The 19,484-nt window shown below is 42.9% G+C and overlaps 1 protein-coding gene and 1 non-coding gene across 2 annotated transcripts; one reads left to right on the plus strand and one right to left on the minus strand.

Moving 5' to 3' along the window:
- Nucleotides 1-385: 385 nt before the first annotated feature.
- LOC132417402 (U6 spliceosomal RNA) lies at nucleotides 386-487 on the minus strand. The gene has a single exon (XR_009517837.1). It is a non-coding gene; the product is annotated as a U6 spliceosomal RNA (small nuclear RNA).
- Nucleotides 488-8,277: 7,790 nt separating this feature from the next.
- On the plus strand, nucleotides 8,278-17,992 carry GINS3 (GINS complex subunit 3). Its single transcript, XM_059999900.1, has 3 exons — nucleotides 8,278-8,596; nucleotides 15,651-15,884; nucleotides 16,254-17,992. The coding sequence occupies exons 1-3, from the start codon at nucleotides 8,411-8,413 to the stop codon at nucleotides 16,482-16,484; spliced, it is 651 nt and encodes a 216-aa protein (XP_059855883.1). The 5' UTR covers nucleotides 8,278-8,410; the 3' UTR covers nucleotides 16,485-17,992.
- Nucleotides 17,993-19,484: the final 1,492 nt, after the last annotated feature.

The following is a 19,484-nucleotide window of genomic DNA, read 5'->3' on the forward strand; positions in this document are numbered from 1 at the left end:
CTTACAGTCAACACACCAGATTCCCTGAGACAGTATTTTACTAGGTGCCCTCTTAGGAGGCTCCACGTTCTGATTTCTTCTACTTGTTTCTTCTTGGTGTCGTTTAACGTTTTCTTAAACCCCCCTCACTCACTCCCACATTTCTTATAGAGTTGAGTCAAGAGGCTTGACTGGAATCAGGTTAACTATTTTGGCAAGAATTCTTCATAGGTGATTCAGCATACATTATACTGCCTGACATCTATAGACACATAATATCAAGTTTTCCCGTCATTGATATGTTAGGTTGGATCACTTCTTTTGGGTGGTGACCATCAGATCCTTGCATTGTAAAAGTACACTTTCTTCTTTGTGATTAGCATGTAATCTGTGGGGCGATACTATCAAAAATACGGAATGCTTTACAAGTTCACATCATCCTTGAGCCAGGGGCCATGCTAATTTTTCTGACATTCTTCCAGTTTTACTCTGTGCTATGGAAGCAAGCCCTGACCTGGCTCTCATGTGTACAGATAACCCGTCTCTTGCCCCAGCACCTCCTCCTGCTCTAGGTGTCTGTTGGCTGAGCTTAGAATATCCCTGAACTGTTCTAGTTTCCTAGGTAGTAGTTTTGTTTTTGGGTTTTTTTCTATCCATGTTTAAGCTGTGTTTTTCTTTGCTCCAGTTTTTCTGTCAATCTGATCCCACCTGCTTTCTATCTTACAGGAATTCGTGAATAATCTGCTCTTCTGGTGGCACTCTTTATTGCTTTCCTGTGTTTTTATGGGTTTCACGTATAGACAGAAATACCTACAGAGAGACAGAAGGTGTCGTTTCAGGACATGTGAGGCAGGAAGTAGGAAGGGCGGTGTGTGTGGTTGTGTTCAATCAGATATCTCTAGCTAATCTTTGCTCTTGGGAAACCGTATTGTTGGGTAACAATGAATAACTATCAGAGGCTGAAGATAGAAACCAGATTATTACAGACTGGATTGTGCCCCCCCGCCCCGCTAATTCATATATTGAAACCCTAACCTCCAACGTGACTATATTTGGAATTAGCGCCTTTAAAAAGGTAATTAAGGTAAAATGAGTTCATAAGGGCGAGACCCTACTCCAATATGACTGGTGTCCTTATAAGAAAGAAATACCAGAGATGTGCGTGCACAGAGGAGAGGCCATGTGACAACACAGCAAGAAGGCGCCATCTGCAACCAAGGAGAGAGGCCTCAGGAGAAACCACCCCTGCCGACACCTTGATCTTGGACTTTCAGCCTCCAGAACTGTGAGAACTTTTCTGTTGTTTAAGTCACCCAGTCTGTGGTATTTTGTTATGGTGGCCTTAGCAAACTGATACACAGATCATGGAAGACATGTATGACTTACCGAGGAGTTTAGAATTTATTCTGTAACCCATGGGGAGCCACTTGGGTTGTAAGCAGGGTAGTAATAAGATCAGATCTTTGGGGCAGAAAGATCACTATGGGAATAGTGCAAGGGAAACTTTGGAAGATGGAGAGAGCAGAGGCAGAGAAAAACCGGTCAGGAGGCATTTTGAGAGTACAGGTGAGAAGTGATGAGGGCTTGAACAAAGGCAATTTTATGGACAAAAGAATGAAAAAAAGGTAGCATTAGCAGAACCTATTGAAAGGTTGGATATGGGGAGGTGAGAGAGGAAGTAATATTGAATTCTTCCCAGGGTCCTGAATTGGATAGTGATTGCAGTAGACATTTATTTGTTTTCTACCCAGCTTCTGCTTTCCTAAAAGCACCTAGGTTGTCACACAGAAATTGGCTTCCAGTCTCCCCTGTTGTGCAGCCCATGTGCTTTAGGGAAACTGACCCCATCCCAGCTTTCAAGGTGGGCCTTGAGTGACTTACACTAATTAGCTCATTCCATTGCTCTGGCTCTAGCTTTGGGTTCAGGAGTGAGCATGTGAACTAAACCTGTCAGTGACCATGAATGTCAGAACTCTCTATTGGGACCGGATGATCTCCTTGTTTGGACAAGAATAAAGATGCTTGTAGACCTGACTTAATTGGCAAACATCTTGTGACCCCCAGGGGAATGAGCCATAACTGGACATGACTATGTACAGAGCAAAGCAAAGATTAGATTTCTAGTGACAGTCTTGGGAGGCTGTTGCACTAACCGACCATGAAGTCTTGGACTCAAGTTTTGGAGTCTAGAATCCCTTGTCACTTAAGCTGGTTTGAGCTGGATTCTCCTGTTACTTGCCATATGAAGATACAGGTAATCAGGCAGATGGTGAAGCCATTAACCAGCAGATGCAAGGCAAAAGGAGGGACTGGTGTGAAAGGCAAGAAGTTTGGTTCTGAACTTCCATGATCCCACATCTTTGCTTGAAGTTGATCCCTGGGTCTGGGATGACCCCTCCTCGCATTCGTGGGCCTGCTGGAAAAGTCCTACTCACCCTTGAAGGCCCCATTCTGATGCCCCTTCCTCTGTAAAGACCTTGTAAACCCCTCTGCTGTCCAGGTCAGAAGTCCCCACTCTTCCTGAACTTCCACAACATTTTGGACACGGCTCATGTTACTGTTTCCTTCACTGGGCACCAATATCCTTAACAGCCCAGAACACGTCACATTGTTCTACGCGTTCACATCAGCAGCCCCAGGGTGTCTAATAGGCGTCTGAACATCTTTTTTTTTTTGGCCACACCATGTAGCATGTGGGATCTTAGTTCCCTGACCAGGGATTGAACCCGTGCCCCCTGCAGTGGAAGCATGGAGTCTTAACCCCTGGACCGCCAGGGAAGTCTAAGGCATCTGAATAACTTGATAAATAAACGACAGCTTGTTCTTCCCCCATATTCTCCTTGAACTAATGGATTTACTTGCCACTCCTCTTCTTTCGGACTGAGAAAAACTCTGGCTCTCAGAACATGGATTCAATTATATAATAAATTACCAGAAAAAGATAAAAATATAAGAATGGGAGGAAAGGGTATTTTTATGGAGCTGGGAACACAGAAAAAGAAAAGTTGGATTAAATGAGTTACCTCTGTTATACTGATGCGATATCTGCTCCTTTGCCAAGTTATGAGGGTGACACACAAAGTCTCTGAATATATAAGATGCATTTACAATTTCTGCTGAAGATTGTGGGAAGGATCTAAAATCGGCAGTACCCACACATAAGGTTGCATTATGCCCATCAGTTTATTTTGATCTCATTGAAGGCGTTTTGAAGCAGCGCTCAAGAAATAGCTCAACCAAAAGAACATTTAAATTATGTAAAAATGAACTCCAGTGATTTAAATCCATTAACCTTACATAATAACTTTTCAAACATAGTACTGTAATTTCAAAATTAAAAAATTTTAAGACTTTGAACTCATAAGAGATAAACTCTAACAATGTTTTCAGGGAAAAGTTGAAGAATAATCATTTATCATCTTCGAGTACATTTAGAAACTTGAATGGGGGGGCGGGCAAGCGTAGCCAAGCCTTTATCAATGATGACAGTAATGAATGACGATAGTTACTTAACAAATGTTTATTGAGTGCTTGCTACGTGCCAAGTATCATTTGGAACGCTAAGGATACAGCAGTGAACAAATGCATATGCATATTGATGATACTGAGGATGTTTACTGAGCCCTTACTATAGGCCAGGCCCTGAGCTAAGCGCTCTGCGTAGACTGGTTCATTCATTCCACTTTCACCAAAACTCTTGAGCTACTATCATATAATTCCCATTTTACAGACGCAGAAAATAAGCTTCCTGGGACTTCCCTGGTGGCACACTGGTTAAGAATCCACCTGCCAATGCAGGGGACACGGGTTCAAGCCCTGGTCTGCGAAGATCCCACATGCCACGGAGCAACTAAGCCCGTGTGCCACAACTACTGAGCCTGCGCTCTAAAGCCCGTGAGCCACAACTACTGAGCCTGTGTGCCACAACTACTGAAGCCTGTGCGCCTAGAGCCGGTGCTCTGCAATAAGAGAAGCCACCGCAACGAGAAGCCCACGCACCGCAACAAAGAGTAGACCCCACTCGCTGCAACTAGAGAAAGCCCACATGCAGCAACGAAGACCCAACGTAGCCAAAAACAAACTTAAAAAAAGAAAAGAAAAGAAGTTTCCAATCAATAACTCACCCGAGCTCTCAGAGCCACTTGAAGTGTTGGAAGTTGGACTCTACCCAGGCCTGTCAGATCCCAGAAGTAACACAGCAATTGAGTATAAATGGCTGCTGGAAATGTTTCATAGATAGGAGACTAAGCCATTTTAAATCTTGTCGACTCTTAAGCATTCCATTTTCACAGTTGGTATAAAAGTCAAATTCAATACTGTTGCACCAAACTTTAACACATTTAACTGAGCAGGGTCCAGTCAATGAGCTTTCATCACAGCATTATTATTGACTGGAGCTTATGGATGTAGAAAGTTACATGTGACTGGAACCTGTACCTTGGCAAAGTATTTTTAATCACTTAAGTCCAGTGTTTTCAATGTTTCACTGCTACCCTTTGCTCCTGTTGTAATATCTGTACACCACTTGTACTATTATTTACTTAAAACTGATTCATTGTTTTTACTTCATGTTTTAAAGGAAAATAATATAATTACTATAAATAAAGAACCACAAATTCATTCAATAAATATTTATGAAGTGCCTACCATGCACTAAGCTGTGGGGATACAGCAGTGAAAGATACACCAAAAAGAATCCCTGCCCTCACGGAGCTAATGTTCCAGTAGGGGTGATAATCAGCAAGATAAATAAGTAAGATACGTAGGACATTAGAGAATAGTCAGGGCTGAGGGGGAAAGGGGAGGGCATACTTGGTGCCAGTGGGGGAGAGTTAAAACTGTAGATAGAAGGGCTAGGGAAGGTCTCATTGAGAAAGCTTCATTTACTCAAGGTGACTTTGGAGGAAACACGAAACAGGACCAGCCATGTGGAAATCCAATAGAAAGGCAATCTAGGGAGCAGGAACAGACAGTGCCAAGCCCTGAGGAATGAGTGTGCCCGGGGTTTTCAAGGAACAATAAGGAGGTCATAGGCAGAAGCAAGACTAAAATAGGAAGCTACTGAAAAATCCAGGCAAGGGATGATGGTGGCCTGGACCAGAGTGATGAGCAATGGTCAGATTCTGGAAATAGTATGAAGGCAGAGCCAACATTTGCTGATGGACCAGTTAAGGGTGTAAGGGAAGAGGGATCAAGGAACACCCTAAAACTTCTGGCTGAGCAAGCAACTTGAAGGATGGTGTCCAATGTATTTCTTTGTTTCTTTCCTTACCCCGCCCCCCCCGTAGGTCTTCCCCTGCCCCCACCCCTGGATTTGGATTTCTGTCACTTGCATCACAGCCTCCCCACTCAATGGAAGAAATTTAGAAAGCACGGGTATTCAAAAAAACACAGATTTAATGCTGCTTGTAGTTTTGCTTTATCTAAAGTCTGTATATGCTACACAGTTCTACAATTCTGCAATCTTGAAATGATTACAGTGGGAAAATGATTCTATTTTTCAGGGATCCAGCAGATACCTTTCAGAAGACAGAAATTCCATATATTGTAAATATATTGAATATACTTTGAATATTATAAATATACTGAAATTCTGTTCAGTGTAATTCTGGTATGTAGATTGGTTGGCTGGGGACTAAGGGACACAAGCTTTCTTAAAAAAAAGAAGCATGGCTGGCTCTTTAGGCTATAAACAGATCTATACTTGATAAACTATGTGCCCCTTTTGTCAATGAATTAATGTAATTGTTTAGCATCATAAGCTCAAACTTTCACTCATTTCACTTTTTCTGGCTTATTCACTTATTAGTTCAAGGAGAAAACAGACTAAATAGAGAAAAAACATACACGAAATGAATAATAGTTTCATGGATGAGCCAGGACGTTAAATAAGAAAACCAAGGTACTCTGATTTCATCTTAAACACTGGCCTGTTACCTTAGTATCAAAATAACTGTGGTATTTGAGTTTAGAGCCAATATTCTAGTCTCTGTACAAAAGTAATGCCTTTCTTTGGCACTGATAGATCATTAAGCATCCATCTCAACAGTTTCAACATAAAAAATAGCTTACTCTCTTTGTCAGCAAATAACCTACATTGCCTTCAATTAGACAAATTAACTTATATTTCTATCCTAAACTATATCCAGTACCCTACATCCATTCATCCTAGAAATCATAAGTTTTGGATATGAATTATGTTTATTTTTGTATTGGATTGTGTAGCAAACTGAGCATTTAAAATATGATAAAGAAAAGGACTCCCATGTAACTACCACAAATAGATAACCCTGGCGATCCAGTGCTTAGGACTCTGTGCTTTCACTACGAGGGTGAGGGTTCAATTTCTGGTCGGGGAACTAAGATCCCGCAAGTCGAGCATCGCAGGGAAAAAAAAAAGATAAAGAAAAAGACTCTCATGTAACTACCACAAAATAGATAACTGAAAGTTCAACGCTGGTTTCTCCACTGGGCTGCACACCTGCCTGTTCAGCGGCTCCTGGACTCCATGAGTGCCAAATCAAACATGTATTTTCCTCAAACCGCCCATATTCCCGTGCTCTGTACAGCAATTAGTGACACCTCCATCCACCTAGTCAACCAAGTTAAAAACCTGAGTCATCTCTGACCCTCTCTGTCCGTTCCTTCCTATATCCGACTGCTTGCCAGGTACTGCCCACGGAACAGCTTCCAGACCGACTTACCTGCATCTAATCTCTCCCTTCTTCACCCCACTGCCAGAATTCTCTTCTTAAAGCTCAGATATATGTTACTACTTGCTCAAGAACCTTACACTTTTTCTCCCATTTCCTATGGAATAGTCTAACTCCCTAGGATAGCACCCAAGGCTTTCCATAATGTGGCCCACTCCCCCACCGCTTCTGGTTTTGACGATGCCCAGGATTTAACTTATATTGGTCACTGAGTGATGACACAGAGTGGTCAGTGCCACTGAAAGAAGTTTTATTACTCCCAAGGGAAGGGGGCACATCATGCCATGCAGGGCCACACAGGGGAGTACCAGGGTCAGTCAGGAGGCACAAGGAGCAAGGGGAGAATATGGCCCAGAACCTTTACTGTGGTTTCTGTGGGAAGAAATGGGTGAGGCAGAGTAGGCAAGTCTGAACAAACCTAGGAGTGGATAGTTTGAATAAGGTTGGTCTCTTAGTTGTCCAGTTCTTGGCCCTGGGGTGATTTAGGGCAGGGGAAATATTGGCTTGGTATGTGGGAGTTAGATAAAGGAAGTGGTTGGGATGTGGGCTTTGGATCAGTTGCTTTGTACATGGCAGGCAGGTTCATAGGCAAGTTGTTTGTTACTCTAGGAATTAGCTCACCCTGGGAGGAACAGTTCCCTCGGGGCTGCAAGGCCCCAAGATGTCAAAGCATCATAAAATACACAACATAAAAAACATGGTTAACACACATTCCTTTCCTAGGAACCCTCTGCTCACAGCTCTAGTCGCCCCAGAAAATGTCCTTCTTTATGAAATAAGTTCTGTAGTGCCTCTCTCAACACTCTGCCACCACCCATGCCCCTGAGCCCCCAAGTCTGGTACCTGTAACAGGACCCCTTCCCTGTCCCTGTGGCACTGACACAGGCACCCGATCTACAGAGTGGCTGGCCACCTATGACCAATGTGCCTGCCTCAGAGAGATGAACTGGGCCGATCAGATTTCCTCTCTTAAGGATTTAAAATAAAAGCCACAAAAGGAGATGGCCACTTGATGTTAAGGTGAACCGGGGGGGCCCTGAAGTAGACTCAGGGCCTTTGCAAGCCACGTGTGCTGTGCTCCACCCTTCCTGCCACTCTACACCTCCTCCAAAATACTACAAATAGTCCATAATAACTATCTGGAGCTAGTGCTAGAGTTTTGTTTTGTTTTGAATGTTTCTTTCAAGTACCAAGATTAACAGATATTCACAGAGATTGACAAACTGTAGTAAACAGGTCAGAAGGGATCAAGCCTGGGAGAGAGGGTGCAATGATATCCTTTTTTAAGCCCCCAAACGTGTTGCAAAGTGTTTTAAATTTCATATAAACGTTTAAAGGACCACATAAAGACAATCCAGTGCAAATGCATCTTGCAGTTTCAAAGGCATTTCCAGCTGCTTTTTAAAGTTCTCACACTGGGCTACAGAGCTGCAAAAAATCTCCAGGCGGATCCACCTACTGCTCCCCCTCCCTTGGGTAGCGCTGAACCAAATCCGCAGACTTTGTCGATTGCTTCTGCCTGGGCAGATCCGCCTGGATCGACTGCTCTTGTCTGGCCCGCCCCGGGCGCGGTAAAAGCGTTTGAATCCAGCCTGGTGGCCGCAGCGACATCCTCAACGCTCACAGTCCTGACCGGCCTCAGCCGCCTCCTCTTTCTTTTACATCCCTGACTCTCCCGAATCACCAAGAGTGGAAACGGAGAAGCTCAAGCCGCCGCCATGTCCGAGGCTTATTTCCGGGTGGAGTCGGGTGCGCTGGGGCCTGAGGAGAACTTTCTTTCCTTGGACGACATCCTGATGTCCCACGAGAAGCTCCCGGTGCGCACAGAGATCCTTATGCCGCGCCTCGGCACTTTCTTCCTAGACCGGAGCGGAGGGTCCGAGGCTGACAACGCAATCCCTCAGGTAAGCGATCCAGCCCGGAAAGACTACAACTCCCGATAGGCCTTGCGAGCTTGGGGGGGGGGCGGCCCGCGTCGCTGGGCGCGCTGCCTCTGGGATCTGTAGTTTTACGGGGAGGCAGGGCCGTGAGTTAAGGAGTCTTGTCCGCTGGTCCCCCGCCGACCTAGCCTTCAACACCCCTACGGAAACTAAATTTATAGTGGGTCGTCAGGCTCCCTGCAACACGGATTTCATGTTTGAAACTATCCATATTCAGCAATGTCTTTACACCCCTACGTGTGTTGATGCTTAAGGATTGGCGCCTACGGAATACTTGAGGACCAGGGTTCTGATCACTTTTGCCTTAGAACACAACAGTTTGGGGTTGTATAGAGTAGATGATGTCTGGGAACCGCAGATTGCTAGATTCATTCCTGCGTAATGAAGACGGTATCAGCAACCATTTCCTGAGGGCTTTAGTGTAGGCATGGATGGGGTGGGGGGAGTATACTTTTCCATCTATTACCCCTTTAGTCCTTCAACAACCCTATAGTTAGGTGTTGTTACATATAAGGAAATTGAAGCCCAGAAAGTTTGGGCCAGGGTCTCATTGTAAGGGATTCGAACCTAGGACTGCAGGACTTCAAATTCGAGTTTGTCCCAGGAACATGGCTTGTAATGGTTATTTTTGATTTCCTATTTAACCTAAGTTTTGTTTAGAAGGGTGCTTTTGTTTGGTCTGTTTTGAGTTAATTTTTATCAAAGTAAGGCATATGCAGAGTTTAAAAAGTTAAATGGTACCGAGAGATTTATAACAAAAAGTAGCAGGTTCTGCCTTGCTTCCCTCATGCCCCTTTCTATTTCCACAGGATCTGTCTACTTTTTTCACAGTTTCTTCAAAATTCACCTCCGTATTTCTAAGTAATGTTCTTACATTTATCTTGATTTTTTTTTTTTTTTTTTTGCGGTACGCGGGCCTCTCACCACTGTGGCCTCTCCCGCCGCGGAGCACAGGCTCCGGACGCGCAGGCTCAGCGGCCATGGCTCACGGGCCCAGCCGCTCCGCGGCATGTGGGATCCTCCCGGACATGGGCACGAACCCGTGTCCCCTGCATCGGCAGGCGGACCCCCAACCACTGCGCCACCAGGGAAGTCCCTTAAATTTATCTTGATTTTTTTAAAAAATTTAGACATTATTTATTGACTTTCCATTATAGTAGTTAAGGATTTAGTTCTCTTACACACTGATATACAGATCTATCGTCCATATTTTATTCATATTTCCTTCGTTTTTACTTAATGTCCTTTTTCTGTTCCAGGATCCCATCCAGGACACCACATTGCATTTAGTAATCATGTGTCCTTAGGCTCCTCTTGGCTTTGACAGTTTATCAGACTTTCCTTGTTTTTAATGGCCATGAATTTTGTGGAGTGCTGGCCAGGTGTTTTGTTGAGAATGTTCCTCATTTGGGATTTGTCTGATGGTTTTCTTTATGATTAGACTGTGTTTGGAGGAGGAAGACCACAGAGGTAAAAGTGCCGTTTTTACCACATCGTATCAAGGGTACATGCCATCAGCATGACTTATGTTGATAGATACCTTGATCACTTGATCGAGGTGGGGTTTGTCAGGATTCTTCTCTGTAAAGTTACTCTTTTTTCCCACCTTTTTTCTCTCTGGAAGGAAGTCATTATGTGCAGCCATACTTAAGGAGTGGTGAGTTGTGCCCCACTTCTTTGAGGGCACAGTGTCTGCATAAATTATTTGGGATTCTTCTGCATGGGAGATTTGTGTCGGAAGGTTTTTAATGACATTTAATATCATTCATAGACACAGGACTATCAGATTTTCTTTTCTTGTTTTACTCTTGGTACCTTGTTTTTTTCCCCTAGGAATTTGACTATTTCATCTAAATTTTCAAATATAGTGTTATAATGTTCAAATATCCTTTTACTATCTTTTAAACATCTGTGCAATTATAGCTGTGTCCTGATTTTTATTCTTTTTAAAAAAAATAAATTTATTTATTTATTTTGGCAGTGTTGGGTTTTTGTTGCTGCGCGCCAGCTTTCTCTAGTTGTGGCGTGTGGAGGCTACTCTTCATTGCGGTGCGTGGGCTTCTTATTGCGGTGGCTTCTCTTGTTGAGGAGCACAGGCTCTAGGTGCGTAGGCTTCAGTGGTTGTGGTGTGCAGGCTCAGTAATTGTGGCATACGGGTTTAGCTGCTTCGCGGCATGTGGGATCTTACCGGACCAGGACTCGATCCCATGTCCCCCTGCATTGGCAGGCAGATTCTTAACCACTGTGCCACCAGGGAAGTCCCCTGATTTTTATTCTTGATATGGAGAAATTACGATGTCTTTCTTAATTAGTCTTACTAGGAGTTTATCACTTGTGTTAGTCTTTTCAAAGAACTAAGTAATGGCTCTGTCAACTTTCTCATTTGTACTTTTATTTTTAGGTCGTTAAATTCTTATCTTAATTGGTTCTTTCCTTCTACTTTCTTCAGACTTGATTTTCTTTGTTCTCTTCCACCCAGTCACATTTTGAGATGGGTACCTAGGTCATTGATTTTTCAGCTTTCCTTTTTACATTTTTAGCTGTGCATTTCCTCTAGCTTTAACTAGATTTCACAAGTTTTAATTTGATTTTCTGATTTCCATTGTGAATTCTTCTTTGACTCATGGATTATTTGTAAGACTGGTGCTTAGGTGCAAACATTTGGGGATTTTACTATGTACACTTTTGGGTTTTGATTTCTGGCTTAGTTACACAGTGGCAGAGAACATAGTCTGAATGATTTCAGTTTTTTGAAGGTTAACGCTTGCTTTAAACCCCAGCATAAGATCAATTTAACCCTTCTATATATGCTTGAAAAGCTCTATATTGTGAAGTAATGGTCTGCAATACATAATTTATATCTGTAAATTAGGTCAAGTTTGTTATTTGTTTTGTTGAGATCGTCTATATTCTTACAGTTTTTTTGTGTTTGCTACTTCTCATTTATCTAAAGAGAAATGTTAATGTCTCCCACAATGATTATAGGTTTGTCAGTTGCTCTTTTTAATTCTGTTAATTAAATAGTATTTATATTCTTCTTGTGGGTTTAATGACCCTTTTATTACTGTCACATGTCCCTCTATCTCTGGTAATGCTTCTTTCTTTTGATTACTGTTTGCATAACTTTTTTCCATCCTTCTATTTTCAACCTCTATATGTCTTTATATTTATATTTACGGTATGACTCTTTTAAGCGGCATATAGTTGGGGTTTTTTGGTTTGGTTTGACAATTTTTTTATTGGTATATTTAATGTATTTACATTTATTTAATTATTGATTTATTTGTGTTTATTTTTACCTTCCTACTATTTTCTTTGTGTTCCATCTGTTTTAGTTTCCTTTTTCTTTTTTGACTTCTTGTGTATTAATCAAATTTTTGTTATCCATTTTCCTTTTTATTATTTATTCTTCTGTTATTTTAGTGGCTACCTTAAATATTACACAATCATTTCTGACTACCAAAAATGTTATATGAATTACTACTTTCATCACTTCACGGTCAGTGCTAGAATCTAAGAACATTTTCTTTTTGCGTTACACGGGCCTCTCACTGTTGTGGCCTCTCCCGTTGCGGAGCACAGGCTCCGGACGCGCAGGCTCAGCGACCATGGCTCACAGGCCTAGCCGCTCCGCCGCATGTGGGATCCTCCCAGACCAGGGCATGAACCCGTGTCCCTGCATCGGCAGGCAGACTCTCAACCACTGTGCCACCAGGGAAGCCCTAAGAACATTTTAACTCCATTTTCTCCCTCCTTTCTTTTATGTTATTGTTGTATTGTAACTTGACTCGTTTTAAATCCTATAAAACATTATTGTCATTTATTGTTATTTTTATATTTACACACTTATTTACTCTTTCCATTACTCTTTTTTTTTTTTCCTTCCTACATTTCCATATTTCTTGCAGGGGTCATTTTCATTCTCCCTTCTTGATTTCTTTACTCTGGGTCTTCTAGTGATAGATTCTCCATTTCTGTCTGTACAAGGGGTCCTAAAGACCAACGTTGGGTTCGATGATTCACTAAGAGGACCCACAGGACTCATCAGATAGTCATGCTTGTGTTTAAATTTTAAAACAGTAAAAGGATAAGAGCAAAATCAGCAAAGGGAAAAGGTGCATGAGATGAAGTTTGCAGGAAACTAGACACGAGTTTCCAAGAGTCCTGTCCCAGTGGAGTCATGTAGGACACACTTAATTCCAATAATGAACTGTGACAACATGTGTGAAATATTGTCTACCAGGGAAGCTCATTAGAGACTCAGTACGCAAGTTTTTACTGGGGGAAGTTTAATATAGGCACTCTCTAACTAGCACATACCAAGATTCCAGACTCCAAGAAGGAAAGCAGGGGTTCAGCATAAGCCACATTGTTTGTACAAACAGTGTAGGTGTGGGCTTCCCTAGTGGCGCAGTGGTTGAGAGTCCACCTGCCGATGCAGGGGACACGGATTCGTGCCCCGGTCCGGGAAGATCCCACGTGCCACGGAGCGGCTGGGCCTGTGAGCCATGGCCGCTGAGCCTGCCAGTCCGGAGCCTGTGCTCCGCAATGGGAGAGGCCACAACAGTGAGAGGCCTGCGTACTGCAAAAACAAAAACAAACAAACAAAAGCAGTGTAGGCCTATTGAGGCACTCTTATCAGTCCCAGGAATGGTGGGAACTCTCCTGAAACCCAAATTCCCAGATACCAACCAAGGTCATCCTTACAAGCAGGCCTTTCTAAGGAGAGCAGTCTCAGGCTGCTGTGTTAACTTTTTAGTGCACACTTTGTCTGGAAATGCCTTTTTTTCACCTTTGCTTTTAAAGGATATTTTCACTCGGTATAGAATTTTAGTAAGCAGTTATTTTCTGCCAGCACTTTGTAGTCGGCTTTAACTCTTATTGTTTCTTCTTTAAAGGCAATATATTCCTCACCTCCACTAATAGCTGCTTTTGTCTCTGTCTTTGTTTTTCAGCAGTTTGAGTAAGATGTGCCTCGTTGAAGTCTTATTAATATTTATTCTTCTTGGTATTCATAATGTTCCTTGAATCTGTGATTTTATATTCCTTTTAATTTTGGAAAATTCGTGGCCATTATCTCCAGCTATTTCTTTTGCCTCAATCTATCCCTCCTCCCCTTCTGGGATTCAAATTACATGTATGTTAGACTTCTTTTTTTTTTTTTTTAACCATATTCCATATGCCTCTTAGGCTCTTTTCTGTACTTTCTCTCCATGCTTTAGTCTGGTTATTTTCTACTGTTTTTTTTTCCAATTCATGATCCTCACTTCGTCTATGTTATATCTGGTAAAACTGTTAAATTTGACTTAATCTAGTGAGTTCTTAAGGTCAATGATTGCATTTTTCAGCTCTGGAATTTCCATTTGATTTTTTATTTATTTTAAAGTCAGAGCCTAATTACTGTTGATATTTAGTGCCAAATATTGGACTTTGCTTTTTTCTCTTCTTTCTTGGATCTTGACCCCTCATGTCCTGACTGCTTGGGCAGCTTTGAACCAAATATTTTTCTCCCCAGTCCTGTGAGGTTTAACCAAAAGCTCTGCTCACCCACCCCTCAAAGCCACCCCCACCTTTAACAGCAATTCTCCTCTGTGAGAGTTTGTGCCTTTGTTGCCTCCTTAACCCAGTTATGCTTGCCTTTTTTTTTGGATGTTTCTCTTTAACTTCTTGCATTCAAGATTATGAAACTTTGCTGTGGGCCCTGCTCTCCCTTCTCCTCCTCCTGTTCACCCTGGTGGTGTGTGGGTGAGGTGCGAGGGGGGACCCACAAATATATATCAGCCCAACAGCCCTAAGTCTTCTCCTTTATTATTAGGAAACAAAACAACACCAACAAAAAGTGTCATCATGAGTGTGAACAACACTGTCAGATGAGTTAGTTGAAGTTTTTTTTTGTACTTTGTCCTCAAATTTAATGGATTAATGTGTCTTGTATATATAAAAAGAAAACCTCTAAAAAAAATGTCAGAGAAAGGCAAATACTGTATGATTTTACTTATATGTGGAGTCTAAAAAACAAAACAGGTGAACAAACATAACAAAATGGAAACAGCCTCACAGATACAGAGAACAAACCAGTAGATGGTTGTTAGAGGGGAGGGAGGGGCAGGAGGAGTGAAATAGGTGAGGGAGATTAAAAGGTACAAACTTAATTACAGAATAAATGAGGCACAGGGATAAAGTGTTTTTTTTTTTAAAAAGTGGAGTCTATATGATCTTAATGGAGAACGTTTTCCAGATTCTCATTGGGATATTAAAATGCTGGCTGAATTTCTAGCTGTTTTATATAGAGCTGATTGCTTCAATTTGTAGCTTCTGCAAATTTTTAACTGCCTGTTTTTAGGAGTATAAATGTTACTTTTTTGCAGACCTTTGAGGTAAAAACAGGCCCTTGCATATGCTATTCTTGTCTGTTCATTTTGATGTTTCTGCAGCTTGGACTGCAGAAACTGCTTGCATCGTGGCCACCTCATCTATTTACTAATTCTGTTAAGGCTTTAAAAAATAGAGACATTTACCTTTTCTGTCATCTTTAAAGCTGCGTATTGGGCTGGGGAGGGGCTGTAGCCTGAGCTCAGGCTGACTCTATTTTTCTTTATATTCCCCAGCACCTAGAGAGGTGCTTGGCACACAGTAAGTAGTCAGACAGTGCATATGTGGAATAGATGTTGAATCTTCAAAAAAAGTAGAAATGTTTACTATATCTCTGAAGTATCTGCAATTGGACAGTTTTTATTTATGTTAGTTAGAAAACTTTCCCTTTGTGTCACATTTTTGTTCTCGACTTTGTTTTTGGTATATAAATCCTTTTTCTCTCTCCTTTCCATCATGACATAAAACTTCAGCCCACACAGTTCATTTCTTCACGTCACAGCTATATCTTCTGTATTTGACAGTTATACCCCTAAAGAGAACAGGCGGTATTGATATTCCCTCAGGCCATGTGCATTTCCTTTTTGTCACACACATTTCCTACTATGTTACTTGTTTTTAAAACCTACAATCCTGTGCGATACAGGGCTCAAAGCTTGAACTCCCCTTGTGGCTGGCAAAAGGACTTTTTGACAACAAGCGCCGGATCCTTTCTGTGGAACTTCCCAAAATCTACCAGGAGGGTTGGAGGACCGTGTTCAGTGCAGATGCCAACGTGGTGGACCTCCACAAAATGGGACCACATTTCTACGGGTTCGGCTCCCAACTCCTGCATTTTGACAGTCCAGAGAACACAGACATCTCCCAGTCTCTCCTGCAGGCAAGTTATTGACGTGAAAACCTATGGCATTGCACATGTCTCAGGAGCCAGCCGTGGCAGCCACCAGATGTTACTCTTACCCGGGGAGTGTATGATTTATACAATCAGTTTCTTGTTATTCCGGGTCAGCCTACAATTAGACTGTGTTTGCTGATTATATACACATGTAAATATGGCTTGTCTGTCGCTCTTCATATTTGCTTGCTAAGAGTTGGGACCAACAGGAAGTCCTGGAAATAAGATACTTGATTACAGGTGGCAGAGGAGACGCAGACCTCCTTCCAAGTCCTAAACCATATTCTTGCCTTTCGTGCCATTTAAATGTTCAGGGATTAAAATGTATCTGATTTCTGTCTCTCGCTTCTTCAGACGTTTGTTGGACGTTTCCGCCGCATCATGGACTCCTCCCAGAATGCTTACAACGAAGACACTTCGGCGCTGGTAGCCAGGCTAGATGAGATGGAGAGAGGCTTGTTTCAAACAGGGCAGAAAGGACTGAATGACTTTCAGTATTGGGAGAAGGGGCAGGCCTCTCAGATCACAGCTTCCAACCTGGTTCAGAACTACACGAAGAGAAAATTCACTGACATGGAAGACTGAAGGCCAGAAGAACGCAGAATTGCTCCCTGTAGACTTATCCCTCTGTGTGTCCTTGATAGGAGCCTAGTTGACCTTGTATAGGGCCAGAATCATGTCCCATCTTGTGACTTATTCCCAGCAGCACTGTCGGGAGTGCTACCATCTGGTGGGGAAACAACATGCTGGAGGATGTCCCTGGACCTATAAGTCTTCCAGGACTATCCCACCTGCTGACCCACAGACCAGACCTACTTAGCCCAGGAACCCACAGCCAAGGAGAAACCAAAGTCCTTCATAAATAAGGATCATGAATGCATATATCGCAATAGCGTTGGAACTGGGATTCCTCGTGCCTGGGAGTTTGGACAGCCTTAGATATCCAGTTTCACTAGCTCCAAAGGACGGGTACAAATGGGCCTTCCTAACCTGTTCACAAAATGTCCTCTTGAGCTTAATTGCCTCATCTTCCTCATGGTTGCACAAAGGACAGTACCCCCAGGATGCTGGCTCTACTTGTAAATATCTCCTGCCACCTGCCTATGGGGAGTTACCCAGTTTCAAAAAACAGTTGCCAAGAATAAGGAAGGAGGGCTTCCCTGGTGGCGCAGTGGCTGAGAGTCCGCCTGCTGATGCAGGGGACGCGGGTTCGTGCCCCGGTCCGGGAAGATCCCACATGCCGCGGAGCGGCTGGGCCCATGAGCCATGGCCGCTGAGCCTGCGCGTCCGGAGCCTGTGCTCTGCAACGGGAGAGGCCACAACAGTGAGAGGCCCGCATACCGCAAAAAAAAAAAAAGAATAAGGAAGGAAAATGGAAAGCCCCGTGAGTGGCAAGGCTTTTACTAAAGAGAAGACATTGCTTTCCTCTTCTGTGAGGAGGGCTTCATGAACTGTACTTCACGCCTAGGCGGGAAATGGTTAAACTGAGCTTGTTTTTGCCTCTAGATCTTTAGAGCCCCCGCACAGTTATTCCATGCTCTCCCTAGGAAAGCTGTCAGGGAGTTGTTTGGAATCGCAAAGTAGTTGTTAAAGGGTGTTAACCAGCCCTTATTACATTGAAATCAGGGCTTCAGGGTTGCTGGTTATGAAGAGCCCTGTTTGAGAAGCTTAGCATGGCAGATGTGAGTGGGCAAGAGACCTCGGTCATGGTTTTTTACTCTTCAGTAAGTTTTGCAATATTATTATATAACAGATTCCTGACCAGTTACTGAGACTCTGTTTAAGCAACCACAAAACTCTTTCCCTGGAGATCAAGGAGGAAACCTCAGGCAGAGTAGGAAACAGCATCCCTGGGACCCACTGGACTTTTTGAAGGGCAGTTATCACCACACCATGGGTCCCCTTCCAACTTCCCACAACTAGTGAAAATTGCCTTTGTCACTGGAAATTACAGTGGGATTTGGCTCTCCAGATTGTACAGACGTCTTGATGCAAACTTAGAATGTCAGAAATATTTTTTAAATGCCTGTTTTAAGATGGAACTGATGTTTTTATGATTTGATTTTGGTGCTAAATAAATGATCCACTTTGCACATGAATACGTTCTGTACATGTACTATTTCTGTAACTCGAGTACTACAGATGATCAGGCAAAGCTAACAGAAAATTTTGTCTTTGATAGTATTTGACAGTAATGCCCCAATAACTCCATGTTTTAGCAACTGCTCTTTTGTTTGCACAATACTCATAAATATGGGGGACATTCTCCATAGGGATGAGCTGTGTCCTTGAAAAGGGGGACTTCCATTGCTGTCACAGCATTTACATATAGTCAGGGGCCCAGAGATAATTCATAGTCAGTGAGAAAAACATATTTTTTAATTTTTGGATTCACAGACAGCTTTGTTTTTAAAGTCAATCCTAAGGCTGCTGCCGGTTTTTTTTCTTATTAAAAAAAATTTGGCTCAGAGGCACATACCAAGAATATGTGGGTATGCACGTGTAGAATTTATTCCATTTTAAATTTTGAACAAATTATATTACAGGGAGCTTCCGAAGCCCATCTCCAATTACAGATTTGCCTTCGAGGCTGTCAGTTACTAACCCTCTCCCCAGCAACCTTCCCCCAAATCAGTCTCTTGGTCCCTTCAAAGAAGTGAATTTTTCAAAATAAGTCAACAGATGGGCTCAGCTACCATATCACTCTTAAAAACAAGGGGGGATGTGTGCTCTTTCCCCTTAAAGGCTCTGTTCCCAGGTAACTCTGGTCTTAATTACATACAAAAGACCTCACTGTCTTCAGGCTTTTTCCCTGTGGTACAAGTTGGGCTGCCGAGAGGAAGGGCCAAGGCTTTGCTTTCCCAGGTCATTTCCTCCTGCTCTCCTGACCTCTGCGTTTTGGATGGCTCCATGGTCAGTCCTCGGATCTCTTCTAGCCATTCTGACTCCCTCCAGTGTCAAGTTTTAAATACCACCATCTATATGTTGATGACTCCCAAATTCCATCTCCAGCCAGACCTCCCTTCAACTCCAGACTTGCAGCCAGCCACCTGCTTGACATTCCACTTCAACATCTGACCCCACAGGGCTGAAACTGAGGCCCTAATCTTACTCTCACAGTCTCCTCCTATCATCTTTCTCATCTCTGTTTTTGACAACTACATCCTTCCCTACTGCTCAGGACAGAAACGTAGGAGTCCTCCTTGGCCGTCTTTCTCATATCTTTTGGGTCAACCTTCAAGTCATTGGCAGAACCTGCCTGCCTCTTGCCCACCTCCACTGCTGTCCGGGATGGTTGAGGTCAGCTCCCAACTCCTTCCCTGCATTCATTCACCCTTCCCCGCCTTTAGACTCTTCTCACCAGAGCGGCCACAGTGGTCTTGTTCAAAAATAAATAAGATCTTATTACTTCTCTGCTTAAAACCCTCCCTTGTCAGAAAAAGGCCCCTCTGTCATACCAGCACCATTTGTGAAAAAGTCCATCCTTACCCCAGTGATTTGGTATTGAATTTTCTTACTGCTTCCACAGCAGAAGTAATTTGTTCCTTATTTTAAGCAAAAATTTCACCTTCTGCCTAAGAGATT

The sequence above is a fragment of the Delphinus delphis genome, chromosome 20, assembly GCF_949987515.2.
Source record: "Delphinus delphis chromosome 20, mDelDel1.2, whole genome shotgun sequence".
Taxonomy (NCBI): domain Eukaryota; kingdom Metazoa; phylum Chordata; class Mammalia; order Artiodactyla; family Delphinidae; genus Delphinus; species Delphinus delphis.